Source organism: Coffea arabica, chromosome 1c (assembly GCF_036785885.1).
Source record: "Coffea arabica cultivar ET-39 chromosome 1c, Coffea Arabica ET-39 HiFi, whole genome shotgun sequence".
NCBI lineage: Eukaryota > Viridiplantae > Streptophyta > Magnoliopsida > Gentianales > Rubiaceae > Coffea > Coffea arabica.
This window is the reverse complement of record NC_092310.1, coordinates 4019356-4047044: the sequence shown is the minus strand read 5'-3', so window position 1 is coordinate 4047044 and position 27689 is coordinate 4019356. Positions and strand designations below refer to the sequence as shown.

Below are 27689 nucleotides of genomic sequence, written 5' to 3'. Positions count from 1 at the left end.
TGTTTGGTTGGAAGTAAAATATTTTTCTTGAGAAAATATTTTCCGTGGAAGTAATTTTTCATGAAAATCATTTTCCTTTCATCATTTTCAGGTGTTTGGTTAGCTTATTGAAAATATTTTCTTACTTCATTTTTCTGGTGTTTGTTTAACCTTTGAAATATTTCACTTTTATCTCTATCTTTACTTTCTACACATTATAACTACATACTTCTTCCCATGCAAAATAAGAAAATTTATCTCATTGTTTAACTTTAAAAAATCTTGGAGAAATGTATATATGAATAAAAAAATATCTCCTTAAACAATAAACAAATTACTGGCCATTTAGTGTCAAATATCAATCACATGCAATGCTTATTGTGACATATATCTTGCACTCTCACTGCTGAAAGTTTCTCTAGAAAAGAATGTCCCTGTTATACATAATTAATTACTAGCATAGGATGAGCAGGATGAGGTTTTTTTTATTTTGAATATACTAGGGGAGTTGGGTTGGGTTGGGTTGGGTGGTACGGGGGAGAGAGTGTACGGAAGAGGTTTTGGGTTCGAGCCCTCCTGTTTACACTAAAAAAAAAAAAAAAGAACATACTACAAGATGATTTCAATAAGTTTGGGACATACTACAGGCAAGATGCATGCATTTCGGAAAACAATTTCAGTAAGTTTGGAAGGGAAGTCTGAAGTTGTTTTCCATAAGATGAGTGAAAATATTTTACATAGGAAAATATTTTCAGTAACTTTTGTGCAACCAAACACGGGAAATTAAGAAAATATTTTCCTGAAAAACATTTTCACCCAAAACAAACGGACCCTTACTGTTGAATTGAACTTGAAGCTTTAGATCCAATCACTATAAACAGTTTCCTGATAGAACTGCCTAGCAAGTAGCAATGGGTTCAATATTTAGTTATGTTATCCTTTAGGTTCTAAATGATCTCAGGTTGGAATATAAAAGGCCATCATAAGATTTCTTGCCAGTTTTAACTCGAATCTCTGAGGACATATCAACTGGACTAACAAATTGAAATGGTCATTTGGCCTGATTTTTTTACTAGAGTTGCAGAAAATGAAACCTCAATTCGGTTTCCAGAAATTTAGCTTATTAAGTAGAAAGAAACTCAAGTTAGGCACAATAACAATTTGCACTAACAAGTTCCGTTCTTAATGAATTTCACGCACTAGTTCTTCATCTATTACAACTCTTTATTCATACAAAACAAATTGATACATAAAAATGCACCTGGTGCTTAAGTACATCTAAGAATTTCTACTAACAAGAATGTGATTTTTGCAACAGGTTTATAGAATGAAACACAAGCCAAGCCTGCCAGCTTGGAAAGACATGAGGCTAGGTCAACATACACGTAGCTTCTGGGTATACCAATCCTATCTTGAGCCACAGGATTCCCAATTCTTTCTTTCACAGTCCACCGCCGATACTATCTTCAGTCACTGGATTCCCAGTTCTTTCTTCCACAAAAGATGCATCCAATTTTTTTTTTGCACAAGCCATCCATATATTTATAAGAATATATTCAACCTTCCGATCTCGGCAACACTTTAATGTTGAGTCGTTAATATATGATTTATTATACCTAATAAACTCATTTCCTTCCAAGTTACCTCCTCATAAGTCGGAATAAATCGTCCCCACAATCAATCTCATGTATATATATTTATATCAATTTATCAATTAATTCACCTCACAACGCAGTAACAATTAATATCAATAACTTATACATAGAAACCGTGGTCGTACAACATGATCAATCTCTCACTTGAAGACACCAAGCACATGAAACACAAGAACGGCCGAATTCATCACCAAATTTAAGTTTCTGCAAAAGTAATGTTTCATGTCCAGCAGCACGGAATAGATATATCTCCTTCATAATTAAAGTGAATGAATACCTGTATCGTTGAAGACCAATTGAGCTTCCAACAGCTCCGATTAAGCTTTACAACTGCACCGCTTCTATTTCTCTGCTTGTGTTTCGAATCTTGCCATCAATATTTAAAGGTAGATTTCGGTTTAGGGTTATGTCAAAATTAGTTTGAGTGACCAATGTACCCTTTATCATCATGGCCAAAAGGACAAAGGGACCGCAGATGTTGGAAAACTTGCTAAATTAGCCCCTGATAAGTCTTTTTATAAATTTTTGGAATTCCATTTTTTGGGTTTAGAGCAATAATTTAGGAGCTAATTACAGTAAACACCCAATAGAATTGGGGGTAGTTACACTTTGCCCCCAAAGCCCACAAAAACATGCAATCAAGGGACACTTTATACCAAGAACATTATACTTAAAAGATTCCATTAGACCTTAGACAAAAATTGACAGTTAAAATCTTCTAATACTCACACTAATTTCATTTTACCCTTCTATATTTTTTGTATATGACATTTTAGATACTAGTGTTAGTATAATTTGTAAATTCTATTAAAAGAAAACTCACAACTGTTAAAGATACTCATCTTTTACTTTGCTTTGTTTTTTTTTTCTGCCTTTTTTTCCTTTAGTTTATTGTATATAACTTTTAATTTTTTAGCTTCCACAGTCACTATTAAAAACACTTATAGAGATAGAAAAATCTTTTTTTTTTCTCCTTTACAAAGTGATTTATTTTTGTTTGTAAACGGAGGACTGTACATGTTATATGATTATGAAAATTTAAGATATGATTATGAAAATCTTAATTAGAACAATCCTTAATTTTCGGGTTATAAAATGTGTATGCATTATTCATGTATTAATCCAATAGAGTTAAGGTTACTTTATGTTGATCTTACTAATGTTATTGTTGTTTAAATATTTATTAACAACATGGTAATTCTTCTATAGTTGGATTTCAGGGAAGTTTCTTTTTTTTTTTTTATTTCCAGAAAACAAGCAAATTAATAGCAGTGAGACCCATCTAAGATGCATATTCTGTAGGTTGGGTATAGGCTGGGCATTGGCAAGATCAAGTTTCTTTAATTCTTCATAACTTTTCCAGTTTTTTTTCTTTCTATATACTTGAATGGGTAAAACAAGGTCATGGCCTCATGGGTATCCTCCTTTTGACATGGTATAATTTCTTTTTTCAATTGTAGAGCAAATTGGATATGTTGTAAAAGGGGCAAAAAGAAAAAAGAAAAGAAAAGCTCACCACATATTGCGACCATGTTGTCCCTAGATTGTTGTTTCGATTTGCACAATATTTGCAAGTAGCTTCTAACGTAGCTAAGAGTTCCTAAGGGAGTTTTGTCCTCTACAATGGGTAGGTTTCCAATTCCATTGGCTTTGTATTGCGTTGAATTTGAAGGTTCTGATCTATTCACTGTGAATTCTTGCACACAATACAGGGTTGGAATCTCCTAATGTATGAAGAAAATGATCATATATGAACATCTGCAGAGTACAATTAAGGATATAACAAAATGCTACAAGATGTAAGCGTTACATAGGTTGTTCGTGGCCTTGTTTGAATTGCGAGTTCTTGTAAAAAAAATTTTCTCAATATTTGTCAATATTGCTAAAGTATAATTTTTTTACAAAAGCTTCAAAAAAATAAAAACTTACAATCCAAACGAGGTAAGTGTCAACTTTACGGCTTTCCAATAGAATTATTTCTGCCAATTATAACTGTCTTCGAGAAAGAACATCTCGACAAATTAAATGGCAACTTTGCTGATCTTTTCAACAAACAATTGCAGGAAAAATAGCATATTAAGCAGGGGAAGAAAATCAATTTACATTCACAATGAATTTCATACACGAGTTGTTATTCTTCAAAGTACAAAAAGTAAGAAAATGTAAAAAATTTCAATAAAGCATTGGTTTGCTTCCCATTCACACGAAAAACATATTGATACATCATATGCCTTCGGCGTGACAAGAATAATCTTTCCGAAAGTAAGCCTAATACAATGGCTGTTATACTCAATTCCTAGAGCTAACAATGAAAACGTAACATACTTATATCCAATTTCTTTTGCACAAGCCATCCACATTCTTTCGCTCAAGCCACAATTTCTTTGGCAATCCACATTCCAATTTCTTTTGCACAAGCCATCCACATTCGTTTGCACAAGCCACAATTTCTTTTGCACAAGCCCAACCTCAATCCAAATGGTAGAAACAAGGACGAATTGCAAACATATTGTAAAGACAGGAACTGTTTTCGTCATATGCAAATTGGCTGACAAGGTAGCTAACATTGGTCCCAAGAGGGATGAATTCAACATTAGTTAGGCAGATAAGAAGTCGAAACTGAGAGATGCTGTGGTGGCATGTGCAACCAAAAGTCATACCACAAATAATGACGTTTGTCATTCGATATATCAATCGAAATATTTCAATATATCCTATAAATCTATCTCACGAGGCAGTAACAATTAATCTCATCCATATATTTTTTCTAAAATATACCTATTAATTCACCTCATGAGGCAATAATAACTAATTCCATCAACTTATACAAAGAAACCGTGGTCACAAAACCTAATTAATTTCTGGTTCGGAGATGCCAAGCACATGAAACACAACAAGAATAGCACAAAACATCACCAAATCTAAATTTCTGCAGAAATAATGTTTCACCTCCAACAGCACCGAATGGGTACATGTCTAAAACCATGACTGCGCCGCTTCTACTCTCCTTGCGTTTGGAATCACTCGGAATCGATATTTAAACGCATATATCCTCTTTAGGGTTACGCTAGATGGACCACTATACCCTTTATTGTGCAAATTGCTAAAACAGCCCCTTAGAAGTCATATATTCGATTGGTCTCATCGAAATTTGAAATTGTCATATTTTTCCTTTTGAATTATCCCCAAATATTTGTCACATACCCAAATGGATAATTAAATCCCTCTTGTTCAATTTTTTACCCTTTAGGATTCCCTCATATTTTACATTTATTAGTGGACCTCTTGAATTTCATTTGTTATGGACAAAAGTTGTTTTGCAACATAAAAAAAAAAAAAGGCTAAAACTTGCACTGAATTGGTACTACGCACAAGAAGTTCAAATTCCAAAATATGACAAAAGCTTTTGGGATGGAGGGAGTTTAAGTTTTGTAGATTTCATATTTAGAGTCCAAAATTAAAGGTTTGTCACAGTAAATACCTTTTTATATTAGTTCTGAAGTACTAGTATTAGTTTAAATTGTAAACTCGTTAAAATAAAAATTCACAATTTTTCTGCGTACTCATCTTTTCCATTTCTTTTTTCTTCCCCTTTTTCTTACCCTCCTGACGTTTATCATTCTTTTTAGGGATAATTGCAGAAACCTCTCCTGAGATTTCTGACATTTGCACTGACCTCTCCTGTGGTTTGAAAAATTACACTAACCTCCCCTGAGGTTACTAATCCTTTGTAAATTTAGTCCAAATGATTAAAATATTATTTTAGAGAGTGAAATTAGAATTTTGTACCAGATTTGCCCTTTGTTCTACATATCCAATGAATGACAAAGTATTATAAATCAATTAACAATTAATAAATTTTAAGGAGTACAATTTATGGGCAAACACGCATTACTCATTTAAAGTACCAGTTCTTTACGAGTATTTTGCTTTCAAATATTTAATTTATGATAAATATATCAATATTTGTAACTAAAATTCAAAAATTGTTATAGTAATATTCTTGCAAAAAGGAAATCAATAGGTTATTTATTTAATATAAATTAAATAATTTTTTTAAAAAAATAAATGCTCCATAAAGTATTAATTTTTTATAACTTTCATCCATTACACGAGTAAAGTATTCGCTCTTTATGTGCATTTTATTCTGAATCATTTAATTTATGTTAAATACATAAATGTTTGTAACTAAAATTGAAAAAGTGTTATATTAATATTTTTACGGAAGAGAGATTGGTAGGTTTTGTATTTAACAAAAATTAAATATTTGAAAGTAAATACAAATCTGAATTTGAGCGTAAATATTTGTATTAAATTAAATGTTTGAAAGTAAAATACCCTTAAAGAACCGGTACTTTAAATAGTTACCGACTCTCTATAGGCAAACACGTATTACTCATTTAAAGTACCGGCTTTTTTCGGATATTTTACTTTCAAACATTTAATTTATGATAAATATATCAATATTTGTTAGTAAAATTCAAAAAGTGTTACAGTAATATTCTTGTAAAAAAGAAATCGGTAGGTTATTTATTTAATATAAATTAAATATTTTTTTTTAAAATGACCCATAAAGTATTAATTCTTTATGGCTTTCATCCATTACATGAGTAAAGTATTGACTTTTTATGGGTATTTTATTTTGAATCATTTAATTTATGTTAAATACATAAATGTTTGTAACTAAAATTAAAAAGTGTTATATTAATATTTTTACGGAAGAGAGATTGGTAGTTTTTGTATTTAACAAAAATTAAATATTTGAAAGTAAATACAAATATGTATTTAAGCGTAAATATTTGTATTAAATTAAATGTTTGAAAGTAAAATACCCATAAAGAACCGATACTTTAAATAGGCAATGCATATTTGCCTATAAACTATACTCCTTAAATTTTATTAATTATTAATTGATTTATAGTATTTTGTTATTCATTGGATATGTAATACAAAGGACAAATTTGATAAAAAAAATTCTAATTTCACTCCCTAAAACAATATTTTAATCATTTGGACTGAATTTGCAAAGGATTAGTAACCTCATGGGAGGTTAGTGTAATTTTTCAAACCACAAGGGAGGTCATTGCAAATGTCAGAAACCTCAGGGGAGGTTTCTGCAATTATCCCTTCTTTTTAACTAATGTAAGCATTGAATTTCCACATTCGATATTAGCTTAAAAGTGATTTATGTTTGCTAATAAATGGAACTACCCAAGTCATCATCTTGACATGTATAAAATAATTAACAGGATTTAAAGGTATTGATTAAGCAAACTGCAGCTAGGAAATTTTCCTTGAAAAATAACCCAAAAAAAAAAAAAAAAACATCATCATAGAAAAATCAACCAACATTTTGCTGAGTCAAATAGGACCTTTTTTTTGCTGGGATTAAGGGTTAGTAAATTTGCCGAAAAAGTCTTTGGGCTTTGGTAATAAAAAATAGGACCTTTTTTTTGGAGGATCATCCTAATCAACCAAAAGAAAGAATAAAAAGTAACCAGACATCCAATCCACAACGAAACATCTACTGGAGCCTGGAGTTTGAGCAAATCAGCTTGTGACTGTCTGCAGAGGAAAAACTACCAACAACTAGTAGAGAAATCCAGAATTCCAGATAAAGAAACATCACTCGCAAAACTAGATTTCCAATAATCAAAAACATAAGATGCCCTATAGATAGTCATTAGCACAAGTCATTTAACTTGATCCATCAACCTGCAATTGTTTTTGGTTGGCCACTAATACCATCAAGCAAATCAGACAAACGTCAGACTGAACAGAAATACCGATGTTAACTGTGTTAAGATGGCTATAATGGACGTTTAATGAATCCATAATGAGGCAAACCCATCCCACTTAGGGGCCAGAAACAATAGCAGAACATCCACTGAAAACATCCGAAAGAAGCCTAATAACAGACCATCTTTCCTCCACAAAAACCCCATCCCAAGTGAGAGTATGCCCTTCTACAAGGGAATACAATAAGAACGAACTAGAAATTGTCCTACAAAAGTGAAGGAAAATGTAAGAACAGAATGGACTCGCTTAGATAACTAAAGGACGTGTAAAAAGGGAGGATGAAAGATTGATATACGAAAAAATTGATGCCGCATCAATTCCATGAAATGGTACATAAGCAGCAGTAAGTGTCCCAGATCCTACACCTCGTTTTGCTGTATCTGCGTACAGTTTCAGGATAGCAACTGCAAGAGAGTAGCATCATCTGCCCTTCTGTAAATTCTTTCTGCCAACCCACCTCATTTGAAACATATGATAACAAATCTCAGAAACAGCTCTTGATGCACAAAGCAGCAAGCACAGACCTTCTGTAAGACAGTCACTGAACCATAGCATATGCAGCTTCATCATAAAAAGTAATCTGGTGTTCTCCTAGTTACATCTGGCTCTCCTCTCCGAGGAGCAGGCTCAAACTGCAGCCACAAATATGTTTAACTCGGGGATCAAAAGGCAAAAAGAAGCAAACGATACATCCAAACAGCTAATGCAAGCAAGACTCTTTTCCTTCTACTCACCATTAAACACATGAAAGGGGAATGTGTAGGCGAAACAAATTAGACAGATTACCTGAATAAATGTGTGGCCTTTGCAGTCATCCACTTCCAGGATGGACGCCATGTTTCCACAGCGATAGCAATAATTTGGTGCGCTAAATATGGTAACAACTTTTTGATCCTGTAATAATTAGCATTATAATGTGAACAGTCATATCCCATTTTGGAAAAAGTTGGAGGGTGAAAAGGGGGGGGGGGGGGGGTAAGGCATCACAGTGTTGAGAGATTATTTACATGAGCCCAATTGAATCCTTCCATAACCAACTGATGTGCCCTAGCAATAAGCTTTAAATTGTTGGTGTGATTAAATTGCTCTGATATGTCCTGTTGAAATTCGAGAAACAAGAAAGTTTACTTCGCGTGATATCAATGATTCAACGAAAACAACTGAAGGGAAGAGCAGATACTTGGCCAAATGTATATCCAGCACCGCGGGGTGAAATGCCCCAACCACAACGGTCATCAGGGTCAGACCACAAAAGATCACACATGGGTCCCTCGTGAGGAACTTCTTGTACACGATCAAAATTTCGTATGTTGTCTAGAGTTTCAACTGACGGAGACAACCCTCCATGCAGACAGAAAATTTCTGACTCAACCTAGAATATTTCAAGACAAGACATTAAACACGTACAAGATATGACCACATCGTCAACAGCAAGACACAAGGCAAGAGAAACAGTATAATCTAGAGAGCCCATCTAAGTTGAGAAAACTATCACTAAGACTACAAGAATCATCCATTCAACTTTCTCACATAAGACCATGGCACTCCAGTTTGCACTTCAGCACACATAAAAGCAGTGCTCCTGACAGGATACCACCAAACTAGTAGCACCAATGAAACTAGTATGTGGTGATAAAGGTTCTTCGTGCTCAGTTGAAAGACTGATCCTTAATATGGTTAAGGAGACAGTCTTGATGGCAACTGCTATAAAAGTGCGCAATTTTTCCACCAAAGCAGGTAGAAAAAGAGGACAGGCAATTAATCAGTTTTACTCACTTCTCTCCTCCCAAACAAACCACATCCTTGCAGAGTCACAAGAAAACCTCTTTCCAAGAAATTAAGAGCAAAAACAAGATAAAATGAAGGCTATGACGTAATAACCCACAATACCAAATGGGGTGGGGCATCTGCAAATCTGAAGAATTGCACAAGCAATAGAATTGCTGCCACATGTTTTACAACTTGAGAAATCTAAATTACATATTGACTTCTTGGATTCATTAATCATTCATTGTCTGGCCAAAGAATTTACCAACAATTCCCCAGTGCTTCACCATATCCCCCGAAGTGATTAATGATTGAACACAAATTCAAGTTTTGTTCCCCCATTTCACTTTCGATCAAATAACTTCAAAAAATGCAATAAGCCAATGATCCCAACAAAAATTCATTTACTTTGAAAAACAAGGGCTTGATTGGAGGATGGTCATGTCAGGGATGACCAGGGAAAATGAGCATTAAGGGATTATGTTTTTGACATCCAAATAAAGTGGTTGCAAAGAACATCTTTATCATTTACGGCCGCACCTGCAACCAAGTCAAAATCCCAACCATCTGAAATTACAAGACTTATTTAACATCTTTTAACATATTATAACATGTCAGAAGTAATTTATCAACCTTCAGAGCGCTACTTCCCAACAAATGCATATCTAATGTCAAGATGCTGTGACATGTAATCAAATGAAACAATTTCTGTGACTTCAAGAAAAAATTCAAACACTAACCACTCTGCAATGTCCACAAGAAGAAAAGTCCTGATCAATTTAGGAAAAAGTACACCAATAATTGCCAACATGGAATGTTAATTACCAGCGCAGTGAGTGGAAAGTAGTCAAATAGATCAGTAAAAATCTTCCAGACATTTGCATTGCCATATCTGCAAGGTAGAGATAGCCAACAATTAATACAGTCAGTTCCAATTAATACACTGCAGCCGTAGACATTAAATACAATGAGTTCACGATCAAGTAGACAATTTGGGATCTATAACGTAGACAAGTAAAAGAAATCCATTGTGGCTACTACATCTGAAACACTTTTCAACACCTGTTTTCCCTTGAATTCCCTCAATTGTCTTGTATCATTTTCAACATTAAGATTTTGTTCATGTCACATTTTGCACCAATTCGACACCCCTGACAATTAGAAATGGATAGGGGTAACAGGATGCCAACTTCCAAATGCAATATTTCTATAAAACAAAATCAGTTGCAAATGACACCTCTTTTGGCAAAGCAAAAGAAGTTTGCCAGCAACTGTGTACAAATTCATAAAAGCAGTGTGCCAAGGTACAATGCTGAATTGTACAAAGGTTCCAATAACATCTAGACAAATCAATATTACTCCAATGCATATTGCAAGGTGTATCTTCAGAAAGGTCAAAACCATTCTAAATTCAATGCACTTAAGCAAGCAGCAATAAGCCCCATATATATATATATTCCATGAAAAGTAGATTTTATCATCTAAAGCTTCACATGAAAGATAATTAGCTTCACATGCAAGATAATTAATCAACTGATGATACTGAGTTCATTGAGTTCAACTTTTATACTACCAACTTTTGCTCAACCTTTAACCTGCCAAATTAGCTTAGCATCAAATTTTCAACTTAAGCATGAACAATAAAAGCCAAAAGGGACAAAGGGAGTAGCATTTCCAAAGGAAAGTCTGAAACTGAAAAAGAAGACAAGAACTTACTTCCTTAGGCATTCATCATAAAACCCATATACTTGAGTAATCTGAGACAGGAAATGGGGGGAAAAGAGCCAGTTTAGCATAAAGCATCCAAACCCAAAAGACATAACATGATGGGAAATTTCAAAATGAAATAAATCCAGCAGAATACAGAAGAGAATAGACCTATAATCTCTCAAATTACAACTTCTGACGATAAAAAAGGGTAGCTACCACCCAGCTCCACTTAATGTTAGAATTTCAACACATTGGGGACTCATCCTAGTGAACAAGAAATGGGAGCCATAACTGGGTTGTTTAACAGCTAAAGAAAGTGTATGAGAAGCAAGACAGGTTAGTCTATATACCTGTCGACTCTCATGATTTCCTCTTAGAATAGTAATTCGTTGAGGGTAACGCACTTTGAGGGATACCAGAAGCTGAGAAGAAATTTGACTAATCAAAATTAGAACAACCATTGCAGCACCCAAAATGCAGTACTAACTAAAGAAACATGGCAAGAAAGAAAGAAGGGGAAAAACAAAGAAAAAAAGAAGACATACATTAACTATTAGACCAAAACCACCAAAAGTTTCAGGAACTGAGTATTGAAACATATAGAATAGGAAATTCTGGCATATACCTTTGTGTTCTAAATACTAAAGTATAAGATAAAAGTCACTAACTATTTTTGCCCTCACAAATATTTTAAACCAAATTCTGCATGCTACAACAAAGTAGGAAGCATATTTGAGAAGACTAGCGAAAACCAAGCACAAAATAACTTGCCAAAACATGATGATCTATGTGAGTAAAAATAAGTTTGCAGGGACACAGTTGTGCACACAGCATGCTCAATTTCATGCAAGGAATAAGGAGAATTTATTTCAGTGTATTCACCCAGCTTAAATTTTTTAATGGCAACTCAAAATTTTTAACTAACAGGACTGACACACATGAAGATCATTTTTTCCAATTCAAAGCCTCAATTTACACATCTCAAGATCAATTTTTCTCTAGCCATAGCATTGCACAAGCTATAGTTAAAACCTGAATTTAGATTGCCAACCTATACTTAATTTGCCACCATCAGCTGCCCAATATCTAAAATAAATTTGAGTCTCCTAACAAAAAGAGAGAGAGGAGAAAAAAAGAAGTAATGCAATTGCAGATATTCTGGTTATCACGATTAACATGGCTAAGCAAAGAAACTATTTTCATTAATATGTAACAGATTGAAAGAAAAGTTTAAAACTCACAGTTACAGTTTCAACTGAATAATACCCACGATCTACATAATCTCCCATAAACAAATAATTTGTATCTGGACACTGCAAAGCACGCAAATAAACTTAATTAGTAAGATTCAACTTGACAAACATATTAAGGAGAAAAAAAGCTTAATCAAGTCAAATCCCAAGGATATAGATTATGTTACCAAAATATAAAAAACATGAATAACTGACAAGACCTAGAAAGACTCCAGTACCATAACAATGTTGCAATAGGAGGACAAACAACTAGACAAGCATTTGAACCGCAGAGAGAGAGAGAGAATCATGCTACGATGGGACCAATCCATTCAGGTCATTTGGAAAAATTATATACCCTTCCTGCCCCAATATAAAAACTTGGTCTAATACCCAAAGTACAGAGAGATGAAACAACTGAACACAGTTATCTCAAGAAACCAATTGATTGAGGAGGCAGAGTATTGATTGAGCAGATACCTTGCCACCAATACGGAAAAGCTCAGCAAGATCGTGGAATTGTCCATGAATGTCACCACATATGGTCACAGGACTCTTCACAGGCTACACAGACATCAAAAGAAAGTGAAACTCCTTACATCACATTACATTCTATAAACCAGGAAGATTCTTTGATAGACAACAAACAATATGACAAGACCAAATGAAAGACCAAAATGAATAAAAACTGTCAGGCTTCATGTTACACCCATTCAAAAGGCATAGTAAAGCTCCTTGCATGCATATTAAACATAGAGTTTCTGCTAAGTCAATAAAAATGCTTTGAAGATCATTGCCTCACTATATATGATGTTGAGACCAACTATGACCAACAAACACAGCCTATATCTATCAGAAGAAAAACTTATTACCAAGTTCATGCAAATTCTGGGGCAAAAAACTTTCTAGCTACATCATTTAAAAAAATGTGATTTCAGACTATGCAGCAGAACCATAGATATCATAAAAAATTTTCTAGGAGGACAACAACAAAGCTTTGTCAGTTTGATAATTCACAAAAGCAACTCCAAAACCTCAAAATCACCGAAACAACAGCTTTAAGTTGAAAAAAATTAGATCATTTAAAGGAGATCAAAACATGCAGCATGAATTAAAGCTGAAACCTTTTGACTCCACATAACCAAAAAATCCACCACATGTAAATGCATAAACAAGTTAGCATATTTTCTTTAACTTTCTCCCCTACATAAAATATTACTTTTACAATTAAATGTTAAACAACAAGTTTTCTCCCAACCATGTACCATCAGAAGAATGTTCTACCGTAACCAACAGTTCCTCTTACATGCACCTCAATATAATAGTTCACGGACAACAAAAATCAAGTACATAAGCAACCAGAAGATTGTGCATTGCAGCATTAATAAAATTATCAGAGAAAATCATACTTGAACATTGCTCTCATCCATTAAGATCTCCTTGGCCTTCTCACATAGCAGTCTCACCTATATACAGGAAGAAAAGAGCACTTGAAAAATAATATTTCAACCACCAAAACAAAAAATTCAATAGGATTACACAACAAGATAAATAATTCAAATGTGTATATGACGCATTACCACAGATAGAATTTACCTATTTTGGATAATAATCATTCCAAATTTACATCTTGACATGCAATTGATCACTTTAAATATGTATACTAACCTATGTCTCATTCTATGGAAAGTCGCCTCAAACTGTAATTCTTCTTTGTTTTAGGTTTCTTCATAACCAGCCTCAACCACATTAAACTTCAGTTCCTACAAACTCAGAGAAGATTGACTATAATTTGATGCTCCCAATCTCATCTTGCCCTCCCTCCTTTAAATCATTGCACATCTACATCTTGACACGCAACTGATCACTCTAAATATGCATACAAAGCTGTGTCTCATTCTATGGAAAATCGCCTCAAACTGTAATTCTTCCTTTTTTTTAAGATTCTTCATAACTAGCCCCAACCACATTAAATTTCAGTTGCCACAAATTCAGAGAAGATTGACTACAATTTGATGCTCCCAATCCCATCCTGCTCTCCCCCCTTAACCCCATAACATATCTAGCAAATGAACTTATCCCAAACACAAACAAAACAGCTGGCCTATTATAAATATTCTCTGAGACTTGTTCTAATGTTTCAGTGACTGTAACAAGATATGTAATCCTCTATCAAAATTTAACAATAAAGAACTTGCTCAACCTAGAAAGGTCTAGAATTGAATATTCCAAATGGTTAACAGTGTTTATTCCTCATCTTAAAGTGAAAATTTCAATTATCACTGTCCCCATACCCCATCAGCTTCTTCCCCTCACCCCTCCCCTTCTACAGGAATAGTAAAAAGATCAGCATTTTCTCCCCCTCTCCACCCCACCACCACCCCCCCCCCCCAAAAAAAACTAAACTAAAATAAACTAAATAAAATGGTTGTTTCTACTGAAAGACCATTTCTACATCATAACGAAATTTGTAGCACAATCAACCTTACTACGAAGTGCGTAAACTCCATGTCCCAAAAAAAAAGGAAAAAAAAACTCGAAAAATCTCTTTGTATATTAAATTATCCAGGAACAGAACTCAAATGCTAAATTTCCAGAATCCCATTGAAGAATAAGGGGTCAATTAATTTTTTTAAAAAAAGGAAAAAAACCAAAAAAAATTCCATTCCTTTGGTTTTATAAATGAAAGAAAACAAGCAAATAATTCTGGTGCATTCTGATGTTATCCCAAAAAAAATCGAAAACCAAAAAAGTTCAAAACTTTCCAACCTTCTCCTCCATTACAAAATAAAAAAAATTCCAAAATAGATCTGATTTAACAAACCCATTTCACTACATCACCAGATTCAACCACGTACACGAAAAGCTCCTTAATTTCGCCAAAAAAAGTACCGTAAACTCCCACAAGGAAAGGAAGAAAAACCGAAATTCAAGAAACAGATCAAAGAGCATCTCTAACAAATACGTAAATAACTTTTGCACATTCACCTCTTGTTCGGACAAGGGTTTGCACTGCATAAGCTGAGAAATCTGCTCATCGAGGCTGCCGCCATGAACAGAACCGGGAGACGGCACAGCCGAATCGGAGCTCATTTTTAACAATTAAAAATTTTTCTCTTTTTTTACAGAGAATTTATAGAAATAGATGATAAATCTGCAGAATTGTGGAGTTGTTGGATGGAACCCAAGATGGCTTCTCTCTTTTGCGGATTTTTGGTTTCGGCCCGCCTTCGGCTACGACGTCGTTTGGAGGATTGAAAGTGGAGGGAGAGAAACGAATGGAGAGTGGAGGCAGTGAACGGTGGTGGTGAAACCAACGAGAGTGAAAGGGAAAGAGAGAGAGAGAGAGAGAGAGAGAGAGAAGGAATTCCCAAGGGTAAAATGGGAAGGATATTTTATTTTTTAGTTTTTCTTCTTTAAAAAAAATAATTATTTTTAGTAGGAGTATAATTTTTCTGTACAGCAGAATTTGTTTTTTTTTGTGGTGGGGAAGGAATCAGGGACTTGTCCGGATTGCTGTTTTTTTTTTTTTTTTATAGATAAATTTCTATTTAGAAATTAGAATGGCACAATTTGGAACCTATTTGCACATGTGACCAAAATTTGTTGCGCTAAATTCCATATGGACCCATGATGTTTTGACAAAATGTCGCTTAAGGCCTATTTTGGGAGTTTATATTTTCAAGGAGAAGGAGAAGGAAATTGGTTTAAATACATTCCGCTTCCTTGTAATTAGGTATTAGTAGCAAATGTCCCTTGTATTCATGAAACCTACAAATTATCCTATGATGGTAATAGTCTAATGTATTTGGACAGCAAAAAAGATAAATTATGCCAATGTTGTTATTAAAATATTGTCCAATGACCATTTGTCATTTTCTCCTTCTTTTTGTTGTTTTTCTTATTATTGTTTAATTTCTTTCCCAGTATGAAATACAAATTTTCATAATAAAGTACTAAAGAATGTTTTATGAAAAATTTAATTATCATGAAAAAATTAAAAAATATATATTTATTCTAAGTAACTCCTTGTTATGCATTAATTGTTACTATTGTTATGCATTAATTGTTACTAAAATTAATTAATATTTAGTACAAATATATTACTTCTATTTTCTCTTTTTCGTCGTCTACTTTTCTTCTTTGTGCTTATTATCAGTTTACTTGACACTTAATTATACACAGTTATTTTTTCTATTGAATTTTTTTTATTGTAAGCAGAAGAACTCAAACCTGAAACCTCTTGCTTACCACCCAACCCATCCCTCCGCCCCTTTTCTATTGAATATTTAATGACAGTACTTTATGTACCTTTTAGTTTTGTTAAACAATTAGTGCATTATAAACATCACAACTGTTAAAGAAAAATAGAAATTGCTTTAGGTTTTTTATTAAATATACACTTTCACATATCGTTTAATAATTTATGATAGTTAAATATTTTACATAACTAAATAGTGACAAATATATTTACTAATTAAAAGAATTTATTTACAAGAAAATAACAAAATATGTTAAACCACAAAAGAAGTTTTTTGGTACCTTATTTAAAATTTGTAAATCACAGTCTATAGAGTAAGAAGAAAACTATATATATTAGGAAAAAGGATGGGAAAAAAAGAAAAGAAAAAGGATCATCTAACAAATGAGGGCATAATTATCTTTTTGCTAGAGATATATATATTTACCTAATAGTCTTTTTTCCAAACAATAACATATTTGCCTAATAGTTGACGGGGGTAATTTGTAAGTTTAGTAAATAGAGGGGATAATACTTGACCCTAATTACAAGGGGCAATACGTGATTAAACCAAGAAAATACAAACTTAAAACCTACTTTTTTTAAAACAAAAGGTTTCAAATTCAGAATCTTCTACCTACATTATCTTACCTTATCACTCAACCCAACTTAAAGCCAACTTGTTATTATGTGCAATCTTATACAAACTTAAATTTCAATATGTCTTTTTTTGTTTCTTTTTTTTTTCTATTTGTTTTTTTGAAAGAAGCTTTAGTTCACTCTCTCTTAGTTATGTCTCCATACTTCAAAATAAAATTTGTTTTACCTCCAACATCTTCAATTTTTCTTTGTTTCTCCTAAATTTACTAATAATGGATTAAAAAGGCGCATGTCTCTTTTGCACCAAATTGGTGAGGAAACTAGGGCTGATTTCCTGCAAGAAATTATTCCACAAATAACCATGGCCAAAATTCCTGGCAAACATTAACAAAATATCATAACGAGTATACATCTTGATCTACAAACAATCCCACTTGCAGCTATATAAAGCACCCCCACGGAAACTGAAAGGCCTCACTCCAGTCGATCTGGTTTAGCGATTGTCTTTGCTTGCTTCAAACTTGAAAGATATGAAGTCTTGCACTAATCTATTTTTGGCTTTTTTGTTCTGATCATGTTTTATCCGGGTAATTCATTAAGGAAGTACACTTAGTTTATCCATTTCATCTGTACAAAGTGGTTTTATTTTATATACTCTAGCTTTTACTATCCCATACTATTTGCAGCCATAATTGTTAATCAAATTCTTGGCTTTTACTGTCAAAAGCAAAGAACAAAAGTCATGATAATCTTTTTAGGAAGTTTGTCTATACATACATACATATATATACATATATATATATTATAAATCTTTCTTGCGCTGATAGTGTAAACACTATTAACATTGAATGAATGACAACTTTATAAAATTTAAATTTGAAATTTAATTTTTGCACATATTATGAATCTAACAATGATAATATATATATTGTCAGTGTATATAAAATTTACTTATATATATGTATATATATATATGTGTGTGTGTGTGTGTAATATACAGAGAAATTCTATGGTCACTTTAAAACATTGCAAGGTATGATGTAAATGCTTAACCATATTGCTTGATTTTGTTGTACGAGGTTGTGAGCTACAGTTGCATCTATTTTGTTACTCGTACTAATGTTCTTTGCTGGCAGAAACAAGAGTCATGGTGGTCAGGGACCAGGGGCTATCAATGTTGGAAACTACTACTAGTAGGACAAATTGTACCTAGCTTTTTCATCAGATCAATGCAACGCCTTAACTGATATTTGTTCTGTTGAATGTATGGTTTGAGGGATAATGGAGACATTTCACGTTGTTTGTGTGGTCGACAAGTGAATCAAGTGGAGGAGTCAACTGTGTAATATTTAATAAAAAATATCACATGTTTATTTTGAATTCAAACACAATAATTTATAAATTCTTTAATAAAATTTCAGTTACAAGTTCAATCATTCAAATGCATAGTTATTAAATCAACACAGCAGAAGAACCGGATTAGCAGGTCAGTGGTCACCGGTTGAACCGTCAAGTCACATTATATAATAAAAAATATATAATATAATTAAATAAACATATAAATAATAATATAAGTACAGAAATTCTTAAATGTTAACAAGTCATAACCTATTTATATTTCATAGTTCCTACATACAAACCATACCCATGTATGTTCCTTAGTTCATGAATTCATATTAATATTATACACAAACATAAATAATAAATCTAAGTGTTAAAGAAAGAAAGAAACCCCTACTCCCAAATCCCTTTTCAATTTTTCTCATCTAATTGTCAAAAACACAACAATACCCATGTTAATGTGGTTGGTCAAATTAAAAATTTAGGTAAAAAGGTAATTTTAAAAAAATTTCCAAAATCCATCGGGTTTATAAAAAACCGCTAAGTTTAGCAGGTCACCAGTTTGACCATCCGAGTCAAATGGTTCAAACGAGTTATCTGCAACTCCGATCCAATTGCTAAACCGGCCCGATTCCATGTGGGTCCATCGGTTGATCGGTTCAACTGTCGGATCAGGTTGGGTTTAATAACTATATTCAAAAGTGTAACATATGTCTTTAAAATGAGACTTAGATTTATGCCTTGAATTGTGTAACCTAAGTAATAATTAGTTTTATGAATTCATTTAGTGAATTTTTATCATTATACAATGAACCTGGAACTTTTCAATTTGTAGTTGAAAATATGAGGCGTTAATTTCTCTTAATATTAGTATTTTAATACTCCCAATTTCTCTGCCTATAAATGGAGGTTTCTATCTACTGAGTCTTACACATATTTTGCTATTTCTAGACTATCTTCTATTTTACTTTCTCTCACTACTATAAGAGTTTATAGGGCAAAGACGGTGTTATGTAAAGTTTCTGTTTACTCCAATAATGTAAATTGGAGTAGACTAATGAGATAGATTGGGTTATTTTATTCTAGGGGCGACACATTTAGACTTACTGCACCAAAGGATATTTCATAGGGGTGCGAATCGTCTTAAAGAAAGTGACTTATTCTGCGTTTCAACCCATGCCAAATTAACTTTTTATGGTACATATTATTTACATTTTTTAATGCAATATTGAGGTATGAGATTTTTGTTAATTTATTTGTTAAATTTTATTAGAGAAATTATTGTTACTTATATGATTATTTTGGTCTAAAACCAACAATTTTAAGACAATTAGCCTCTTATTGCAAAAGAATTTTTTGCTTAATCTTGACTAGCGTGATTAAGGAAAAATCATTGGATTTGTGGTTTCCTTTAGACTCAGGTGCATTAGTGAGTCTTAGCTAAGTTTTTGTTGCTTATTAGTTTGTGAGTAACCTGAAAAGTTAGAGGCTAGATATTGTGGCAATATAAGAACAAATTTGAGAAACTAAACATGCTACTTTGTACAAAATTTGAAATTGTCAATTATCTTAGCTTATGAAAAATGTCTTTCTCTACAATTTCGATTATTGACATATTTTGTACCTAGACCTAATTTTTCTCACTCCTTTGAGATGCCACATCTCTGGTTTTAAAATTTCATAGTCGAGTATCATAGTTGCTTGTTGGTGATAACTGGTACAAATTATTAGCTTTGGATAACTGTCAATAGATCTAGTGATTGATAATGGCATTAAGCCCTTGAGTACTTAAGTCATTCTATGTGGCAGTAATCTTAGAACAAATATCTTTTTTAATCCTATAATAGACTGTATCTCAAAATCGCATCACATCCTATAGAAATATGATAAATAGTGGGGGTAAGTAAATCTCTATGGCTAGTATGAAATTTGTTCTTAATTGCTATAAGCAATAGTTTTGTCAAGTGACTATCTCAAATTATTTTTTGCATACATTAATGCCTTCCTTAAATTATTATTATTTGTTGGCATGTATTGATGAAAAGGAAAAGTCGGAATTGGAGCATTATGAAGTGATAGTATGCATTACTGCTCCTCTGTTGGAAGGTGAAGGATTTTAATATATTTTAAAATTTGCTACCATTTTGATGTCTCGTGTGCAACTCTTGATAAATGTATTTTTGAAATAAAACACCGTGATAGTGGAAGTGGTGAAAAAATAATGAGATATCATTTTATTTGCTCAATTTATGAGTATAACATTATTTTTTTTTTGGATTTATTTTCACTCTTTTTTTGAGTTATGTAGACTAGCACTCACTGAAAAGTATGACCTGATGTGAAGGTATTTGAATTATTTTCTTGGTATTTTTGCAAAAGCAAAAATAACCATGGAGTTTTTTGAGAAGGGCTTCTAGTGCGCTACTAGACTACTAGCCATTGAGAAAAAAGTGAAAAAGTTGAATATGAACAAATATATGCCTATACTATTTGGCAAATATAAATAGATGAGAAATTTTCTCACTAGAGATTGATTCAATATATTTGGCCCACTAAGAGAGATTATTTGGAAAAATTCGAGAACATCATATGTTTGCTATTTTATTTGTGTAAAAGATAAATCTCAAATTAAAGTCAAAGATATGATATACATCGAAGGGGATATGACAAAAGCCCAATATATATTAAAAATCGTCTACGAGAATACAATTGCTTAGGGACTGGAGATCCCAAGAACTAGGTTGGAGACAAACAAATCATAGAGTGGTTTGATTGATTAATATGCATTATTTTGATTAAATTGTCTATCCCTATGGCGTAAGTGCATTAGTGATGGAATCACGATAAGTGAGGTTGAGTATTTCAAGTCCTTATGGGTAGCCCTTATGGGTAGGATGTCTAAATCATGGGAGAATTCTTGATAGATTCACCTATATAATTGTGGACGTGGGGTTGTTTCCTACGAGAATTTGGATTAGTTCTCTAGGGTTGTCATGAAAACTAGAATAAAGCACAAGGCCATAAATGTGTTTGCTTATGAAACCTGTTTTAGAACATTGAAAGGTTCATGTATGTGATATGATTCCACGTGCCCTCAAGTAGTCATCGTTTAAAGGCTAAATCCACCTTCACTTTAGTACAGGAATTGTTGAATGCTAAATGAAGGTTTAAAGGCACTGCCACCTTTATTATGCATGAACTTTTAATCTTTGCCCTATTAAGTGTTTAGTATTGAACACTATATTATTTTTTATTAAATAAGTGGGGGATTGTTAGATATTTTAATTAAAAATGTCACATGTTTATTTGAAATTCAAACACAATAAATTACAAATTCTTTAATGAAATTTCAGCTACAAATTCAATCATTGAAAAGTGTAACTTATAGCTTGAAGTGTGTAACCTATGCGATGATTAGTTTTATGAATTCATTGAGTGATACAATGTACCTATGCCTTTTCAATTTGTAGCTGAAAATATGAGGTACTAATTCCTTTTAATGTTAGTATTTTAATACTCCTAATTCTCAGTCTATAAATAGAGATTTCTATCCACCGAGTCTTACACGTACTTTGCTGTTTCTAGATTATCTTCTATTTTTCTTCATCTCACTACTATAAGAGTTTATAAGGCAAAGAACGGTGTTATGTAAGGTTTTCTGTCATATTCCAATAGTGTAGATTGGAGTAGGCTACAATGAGATAGGTTGGGCTATTGTATCCTAGAGGTGACATGCTGAAACCTACTACACTGGAGGATACTTCGTAGAGGCATGAATCGTCTTAAAGAGAGCGACCTAGTCCATGCCGCAACCCACGCCAAAATAACTTTTTATGGTACAAATTATTTGCATTTTTAATGCAATATTGAGGTATGAGATTTTTGTTAATTTCTTTGTTAAATTTTATTAGAGAAATTATTGTTACCTATATGATTATTTTGACCTAGAACCAACATCAAGAACAAAAGAATATAACTGTTGCATTGTGATAAGTGAAGATATTTGGTTTTCCATTTTGTCTTTTTTTCCCATTTAAATGGATTAATTTGAGAATAATAGTATCACAATTGAGATTGGCGTGTGAACTGTTTCCTGGTTTGTAATGTATAAATCAATTAAAGAGTCAGTTGATCAATGTATGTGTATATATATATGTGTATAGGTGTGTATATATATATATATATATATATATAGGATGTGTGTGTGTATATATATAGTTGGAGAATAGGGCTGAAAACAAGTGTCATTGAGTTGGACAGAAGTATGTTCAAAATTGGTTTGAAGATTAAAAGTAATCTTTGAACTTGTCTTGTATTTGACAATTTTTTGAAAGAAATTGATCAAGTTTGGCTTGAAATTTCTAATGTATGTTCATAAAAAGTTGGCTTGCCTTATCTTAGTATCGAAGTCAAGCACATACAATCAAAGCTCGGTTTAGCATGACTTGAAATTTTATGTTGAATTAAATAAAGATTTTCACCCTAATTTATTGCTTTTTTCCCTTAATTTTTGCCCCATGATTTTCAAGAAATCTATACGATGAATTAGGGATGTGATTAAAGTCAATTATACCTATTCAAGAAATCTATTATGATAAATTATGGATATGATTAAAATCAATTATGCCTATTTAAGAGATATAAGTATTATATGCTTGTTATTTAATAAGATAAGCAATATACGGAAGGAAAGAAGTGAAGTTCAGGAAGGAAATTTTAGACATATTTTTATGAAATTTACTTATATTATATGTTCCTGAATATATAGAGTTGAACAATATGAAGATCGTAATTTGTTTGTTAATATTTTCAAGTTTAAAATTATGTTCGAATTTGGATTGATACCTAAATAAACAAGTTTGAACGAGTTTGATTCGAGTCGAGTATCAAGGTGATTGATCCGATTTATTGTCCTGTTTGGAAGGGATGGAATACTGTGATCAAAGAAGCGGAAAGTGGAAATGGGGAATTGAGGAGATTCATACAATAACTATGACATCTTCGTTTTGTTTTCTCAAATGAAGAAAACAATCACACTTCTAACCATTTGTCCTTTTAATGGCCTTGCAAGTTCTTGTTGTGCGTACAAATTATAGTATGTAGCGTTTCAATTGGGTTCTTTTGGAAACCCAAGTCTTGGCCCAAACTATAAATATTAATTAGGCTTGGTCGTGATCCATTTCAGTTAGATAAACCTGACTCAAGCTAAGATATTTTTTTTGTTTGGCTTTGGGCTTGGAAACATTCTGGCCCAAATTAAAGAGTTTCTTCTTTAAAACTTATTAACTATTATTTTCCCCACAGTGTTATTTATTTATGACATACAATACCAAATTTCAAAAACAACTTCAAAAATAACTCTAAAATCTCAAATACAACTTACAAAAAATAAAATAAAATAAAATAAAAAGAAAAATAACAAATTCTATCACCTTTTTCTTCTTCCACTCATTATCACCAGCCACCCACACTACCATCTATCGTCGCTACCATTTCTCCACTCCTCTCTCCTCCACATCCACTATCACTACTGCGACTCCTCTCTCCTCTCTCTTCCTCTCCCTCCCTCTTATTCCTCCCTTTTCCCCTCCCCTGCTTCGCAGTCCTTCCTCTCTCTTCCTTCTTGGTCTAGTCGCGGCCTACCCTCCCCCTTGGTCTGGTCGCAGCCCACCATACTAGGGGACAAAGGGAAGGGAAGGGAAGGGGAAGGAGAGAGGATGAGGGAGGAGGAAAGATGTGGTGGCAATGATCGATAGTGGTAATAGGTGGTTGAATAAGCATGTTGATTTGTTCATATTAAATAAGTATGTTGATTTGTTATTATTTTGTATAAATTAAGTACAATTTGATATAAGTTGATTACTATCATTTAATATAAGTTGAAAGCAATTTGGTGTAAATTGAGAGTATATTGTTAATTTATACCACCTTGTGCGAATGAAATTCGTGAAGCCCCATTTCTGTATAATTTTCTTAACACGAGCCCTCAAGAGTAGAAAAGCAATGCGGCCTGAATGGTTCGATTTGAAGGACAATGTTGGAGTTACACGCATCGATTGTCAAATGTTACGAGTGTAAGAAAAAGCTTAGGGAACAGATTTGTTTAGTTACTGCTATGCGCTCTTCTTTTTGGGAGAATTTGTTTCAAAAGAATATTGTTGTGCAGAAACTGCCAATCGAAAAATAATTTGAGTGTTTTTGTAGACGTACAATTGCACATTCCGAGTTCCCTGGTAGAAGTCAGGAGCTTCAACAAATAACGTCTTAATGAACCACTAGAATTTTACCCGTAACTTAGTACGGGTCTTTTTTTTATTGTGAATTTATATAAATATGAATAATTTAAATATGAAAATTAATAACAATCGTACATGTCCATTCATATTCACTTTAAAAAATTAATGTACTCTAAATGTTTAACTATTTACTAATTTTTAAAAATTTATTTACATACTTTCACTTTAATATGATAGTATATATTAAATAATGTATCTCATATCAAAAACTTGATAGATATTCTTTTTTTAAAACATTCTTTAAGATAATTTAAATTTTTATAAGGGAAAATCATTTAAAACTTCCCTCATATTTTGTAAAATGATTTTTTTCGTCTATCACTTTTAAAAGTATACTTTTACGTCCTTTATAAATTTATATTGATCAAATTTTGTCCTTATCTAGATTTTCAACTAATTTTTTGTCGAAATTCACCACATGCCTTGCACGTGATCATTTTTTAAGGATAGAATTGTTAAATCCAAATTTACATAATCCGATCCATAGTTCCTTACATTTCACAAAATGAATTTTTTTATCTCTCACATTTCACAAAATGGATTGTTTCGTCCCTCACATTTCACAAAATAAATTTTTTCATCCCTCATTGATCATGTATACGAATAACTTTTTTTTTTAAACTCATGTATATATCTATTTGATTTTGCTTGAACGTACTGTTTAAGTGAAATTAAATATTTTTTAAACTCATGTATATATCTATTTGATCGCTTGAACGTACTGTTTAAGTGAAATTAAATAGATATATATATATATATATATATGGGTTTAAAAATTGTTAGTTTTTCACTGATGTTCATTTCCTTTTACTCGAAAATTGAAAATAAAGAAGACATTTAATCCTAAACATTGTCAAGTGTTTATATCGAATTAAATTTGGACAGAAAAATACACAAAGGAAAAGTATGACAAAAAAAAGTAAGTGATTGATACTTTCAAATTTTACGACAATCACAAGGCAAAAACTTAAAGGTAGTGAGTAAAAATTTTAAATTTAAACTGTAATTTGTTAGCATGATTATAGAATTCGAATTAGGATCGATTTTTAGATAGCCTTATTACACAATTCAATAAATGAATTATTACCAAAAGTGAAAGGTTATAAATATTGAATAGATTCACATGGTGAAATCAAATAAATAAATATATATGGGTTTAAACCAATATTGTTAAGTTTAAACCCATGTATATATCTATTGAATAGCATGTATACAATTACAATTAGTCTGTTTAAATGAAATCAAATAGAGATATATTACATGATATTCGTACTGTTTGGGTAAAATCAAATAGATATATACATGGATTTAAAAAAAAATTATTTGTACACATGGTCAATGAGGGATGGAAAAATTTATTTTCTGAAATTTGAGGAATTAAAAATTTTATTTTGTGAAATATGAGGGACGAAACAATTCATTTTGTAAAATATAAGGGATTATAGATCGAATTAGGTAAATTTTAATTTGACCATTTTACCCTTAAAAATGATCATATGCAAGGCACTTGATGAATTCCTGCCAAAAATTAGTTGAAAACTTAGGTAGGCGTCAAATTTGACCAATGTGAATTTGTAAGGGACGAAAAATACACTTTTAAAAGTGAGGGACGAAAAAATCATTTTATAAAATATGAGAGATGTTTTGAACGATTTTTTCTTTTTTTATAATAATCATAAATCTATAACTATATATTCACATTTAATTAAGTAGAAAAGTTCCAGCAATCCACTTTTTTTCATTAATAAATATTTAGTTTCTAACAATATTGGTAATTCTGTCGATGCAATAATTAATTCTCTTTTTTACACTAAGTTAATTCAAAATTAAGGAAAGAGATGATGAGTAATTTGAATACTAATCAACAATATGGTGATGAAAGGAAGTAATTTATGGAATATGTAAGATTTTACTAATTATAATTTGAAAAGGGTTTACTATAGTTCTATATAATAATTTGATAGAAAGCAAATATCATTAAAATAAGATTACTTATTTTTAAAAGTCATTTTAGATATCATTAAGATAAGATAAGTTATTTTTTAAATTTATTTTAAAATTAGGGACAATTTTTTAAACATATAATATAATATTCAATAAGGGTAAAATCCAAATGATCCATAACTCGTTAATTCTTTTCAATTAAGCATGCCACATAGGAGTGATAAATACTCTAATTAAAATAGGTATTTTCATATATATATATATATATATATATATATATATATATATATATATATATATATATAGATTAGTTTATTGTTGTTAAGCAAATTCTTCTGTAAGGAAAAAAAAGCAACACATTTTTTTTCTCTTTGTAAGCTTATAAGAGTGGTATTGGAACTTTCGAATAAGATTTGTAACTAATTACATGTTTGTTACTTCTTGGAAATGGGGACAAGAAAAATGGTATTATCACGTTACTCGGTTAAACTATAGCACTATTACTAATTTATCCATTCGCATGATTATTAATTTACCCATTTACGTTATTTTTTAGCTACTTTACTTCTACCGAAACCGACTCAACATGTTGAAAATTTTAGAAGAAGAGTACCCTCATCTCTTATGCACTACTACAGGGCTATCATCATTTTACTTCCTAAAACTATAGTGCTACTATCAGTTTACCACCTAACGTTATTTCTTAAATATTTCACTCCACCATTAAGCAACTCAATATGTTGAAAATTTCTTAATGAAAATATCCTTCTCCCAATCTGTAGTCAAAACAATACAAATTTTGGAAAAACTTTTGACAGGTTGTCGAAACCTGTGCAATAATAAAACGTGCTCAAACTAAAAATAATTTCTGTAAATAGCGGTAAGCAGGGTCGAATCCACAGGGACTGGGAGTAATTGTTTCTTTTCGAATTCTCAGTGACAAGGGGGTGTTTTTATCTCAGAGGTGACAATTTAAACAATCCAACTAAGAGTAAAATAATAAAAATAAAATAGCCAACTAGAAATTAAAATAACAATTTACCAAAATCAAAGGATCTAGCCAAGGAATAACTTCAGCAATGGTTCACCTAATTGATCATCGATAAGCAAAGGCAATTCCAATTAT

General features: G+C 32.0%; 1 protein-coding gene and 1 long non-coding RNA gene across 2 annotated transcripts; both read right to left on the bottom strand.

Annotated features, from left to right (window-relative positions):
• Window positions 1–1139: 1139 nt before the first annotated feature.
• LOC140006148 (uncharacterized) lies at window positions 1140–2100 on the bottom strand. The gene is made up of 2 exons (XR_011813785.1): window positions 1912–2100; window positions 1140–1838 (listed from the first exon to the last, which is right to left on the bottom strand). It is a non-coding gene; the product is annotated as an uncharacterized lncRNA (long non-coding RNA).
• Window positions 2101–7407: 5307 nt separating this feature from the next.
• LOC113701685 (serine/threonine-protein phosphatase PP2A-2 catalytic subunit-like) lies at window positions 7408–15473 on the bottom strand. Its single transcript, XM_027222478.2, has 11 exons — window positions 15131–15473; window positions 13552–13608; window positions 12623–12706; window positions 12152–12223; window positions 11261–11332; window positions 10917–10957; window positions 10026–10092; window positions 8614–8805; window positions 8441–8530; window positions 8220–8327; window positions 7408–8065 (listed from the first exon to the last, which is right to left on the bottom strand). The coding sequence occupies exons 1-11, from the start codon at window positions 15233–15235 to the stop codon at window positions 8000–8002; spliced, it is 954 nt and encodes a 317-aa protein (XP_027078279.1). The 5' UTR covers window positions 15236–15473; the 3' UTR covers window positions 7408–7999.
• Window positions 15474–27689: the final 12216 nt, after the last annotated feature.

Coding starts and splice junctions, on each gene's coding strand:
- LOC113701685 (XM_027222478.2), bottom strand. CDS start 15,235: ATGAGCTCCGATTCGGCTGTGCCGTCTCCCGGTTCTGTTCATGGCGGC. Junction 10,093..10,916: donor TATGATGAATGCCTAAGGAA/GTAAGTTCTTGT, acceptor TCTACCTTGCAG/ATATGGCAATGCAAATGTCT. Junction 8,531..8,613: donor CTGGATATACATTTGGCCAA/GTATCTGCTCTT, acceptor GAATTTCAACAG/GACATATCAGAGCAATTTAA.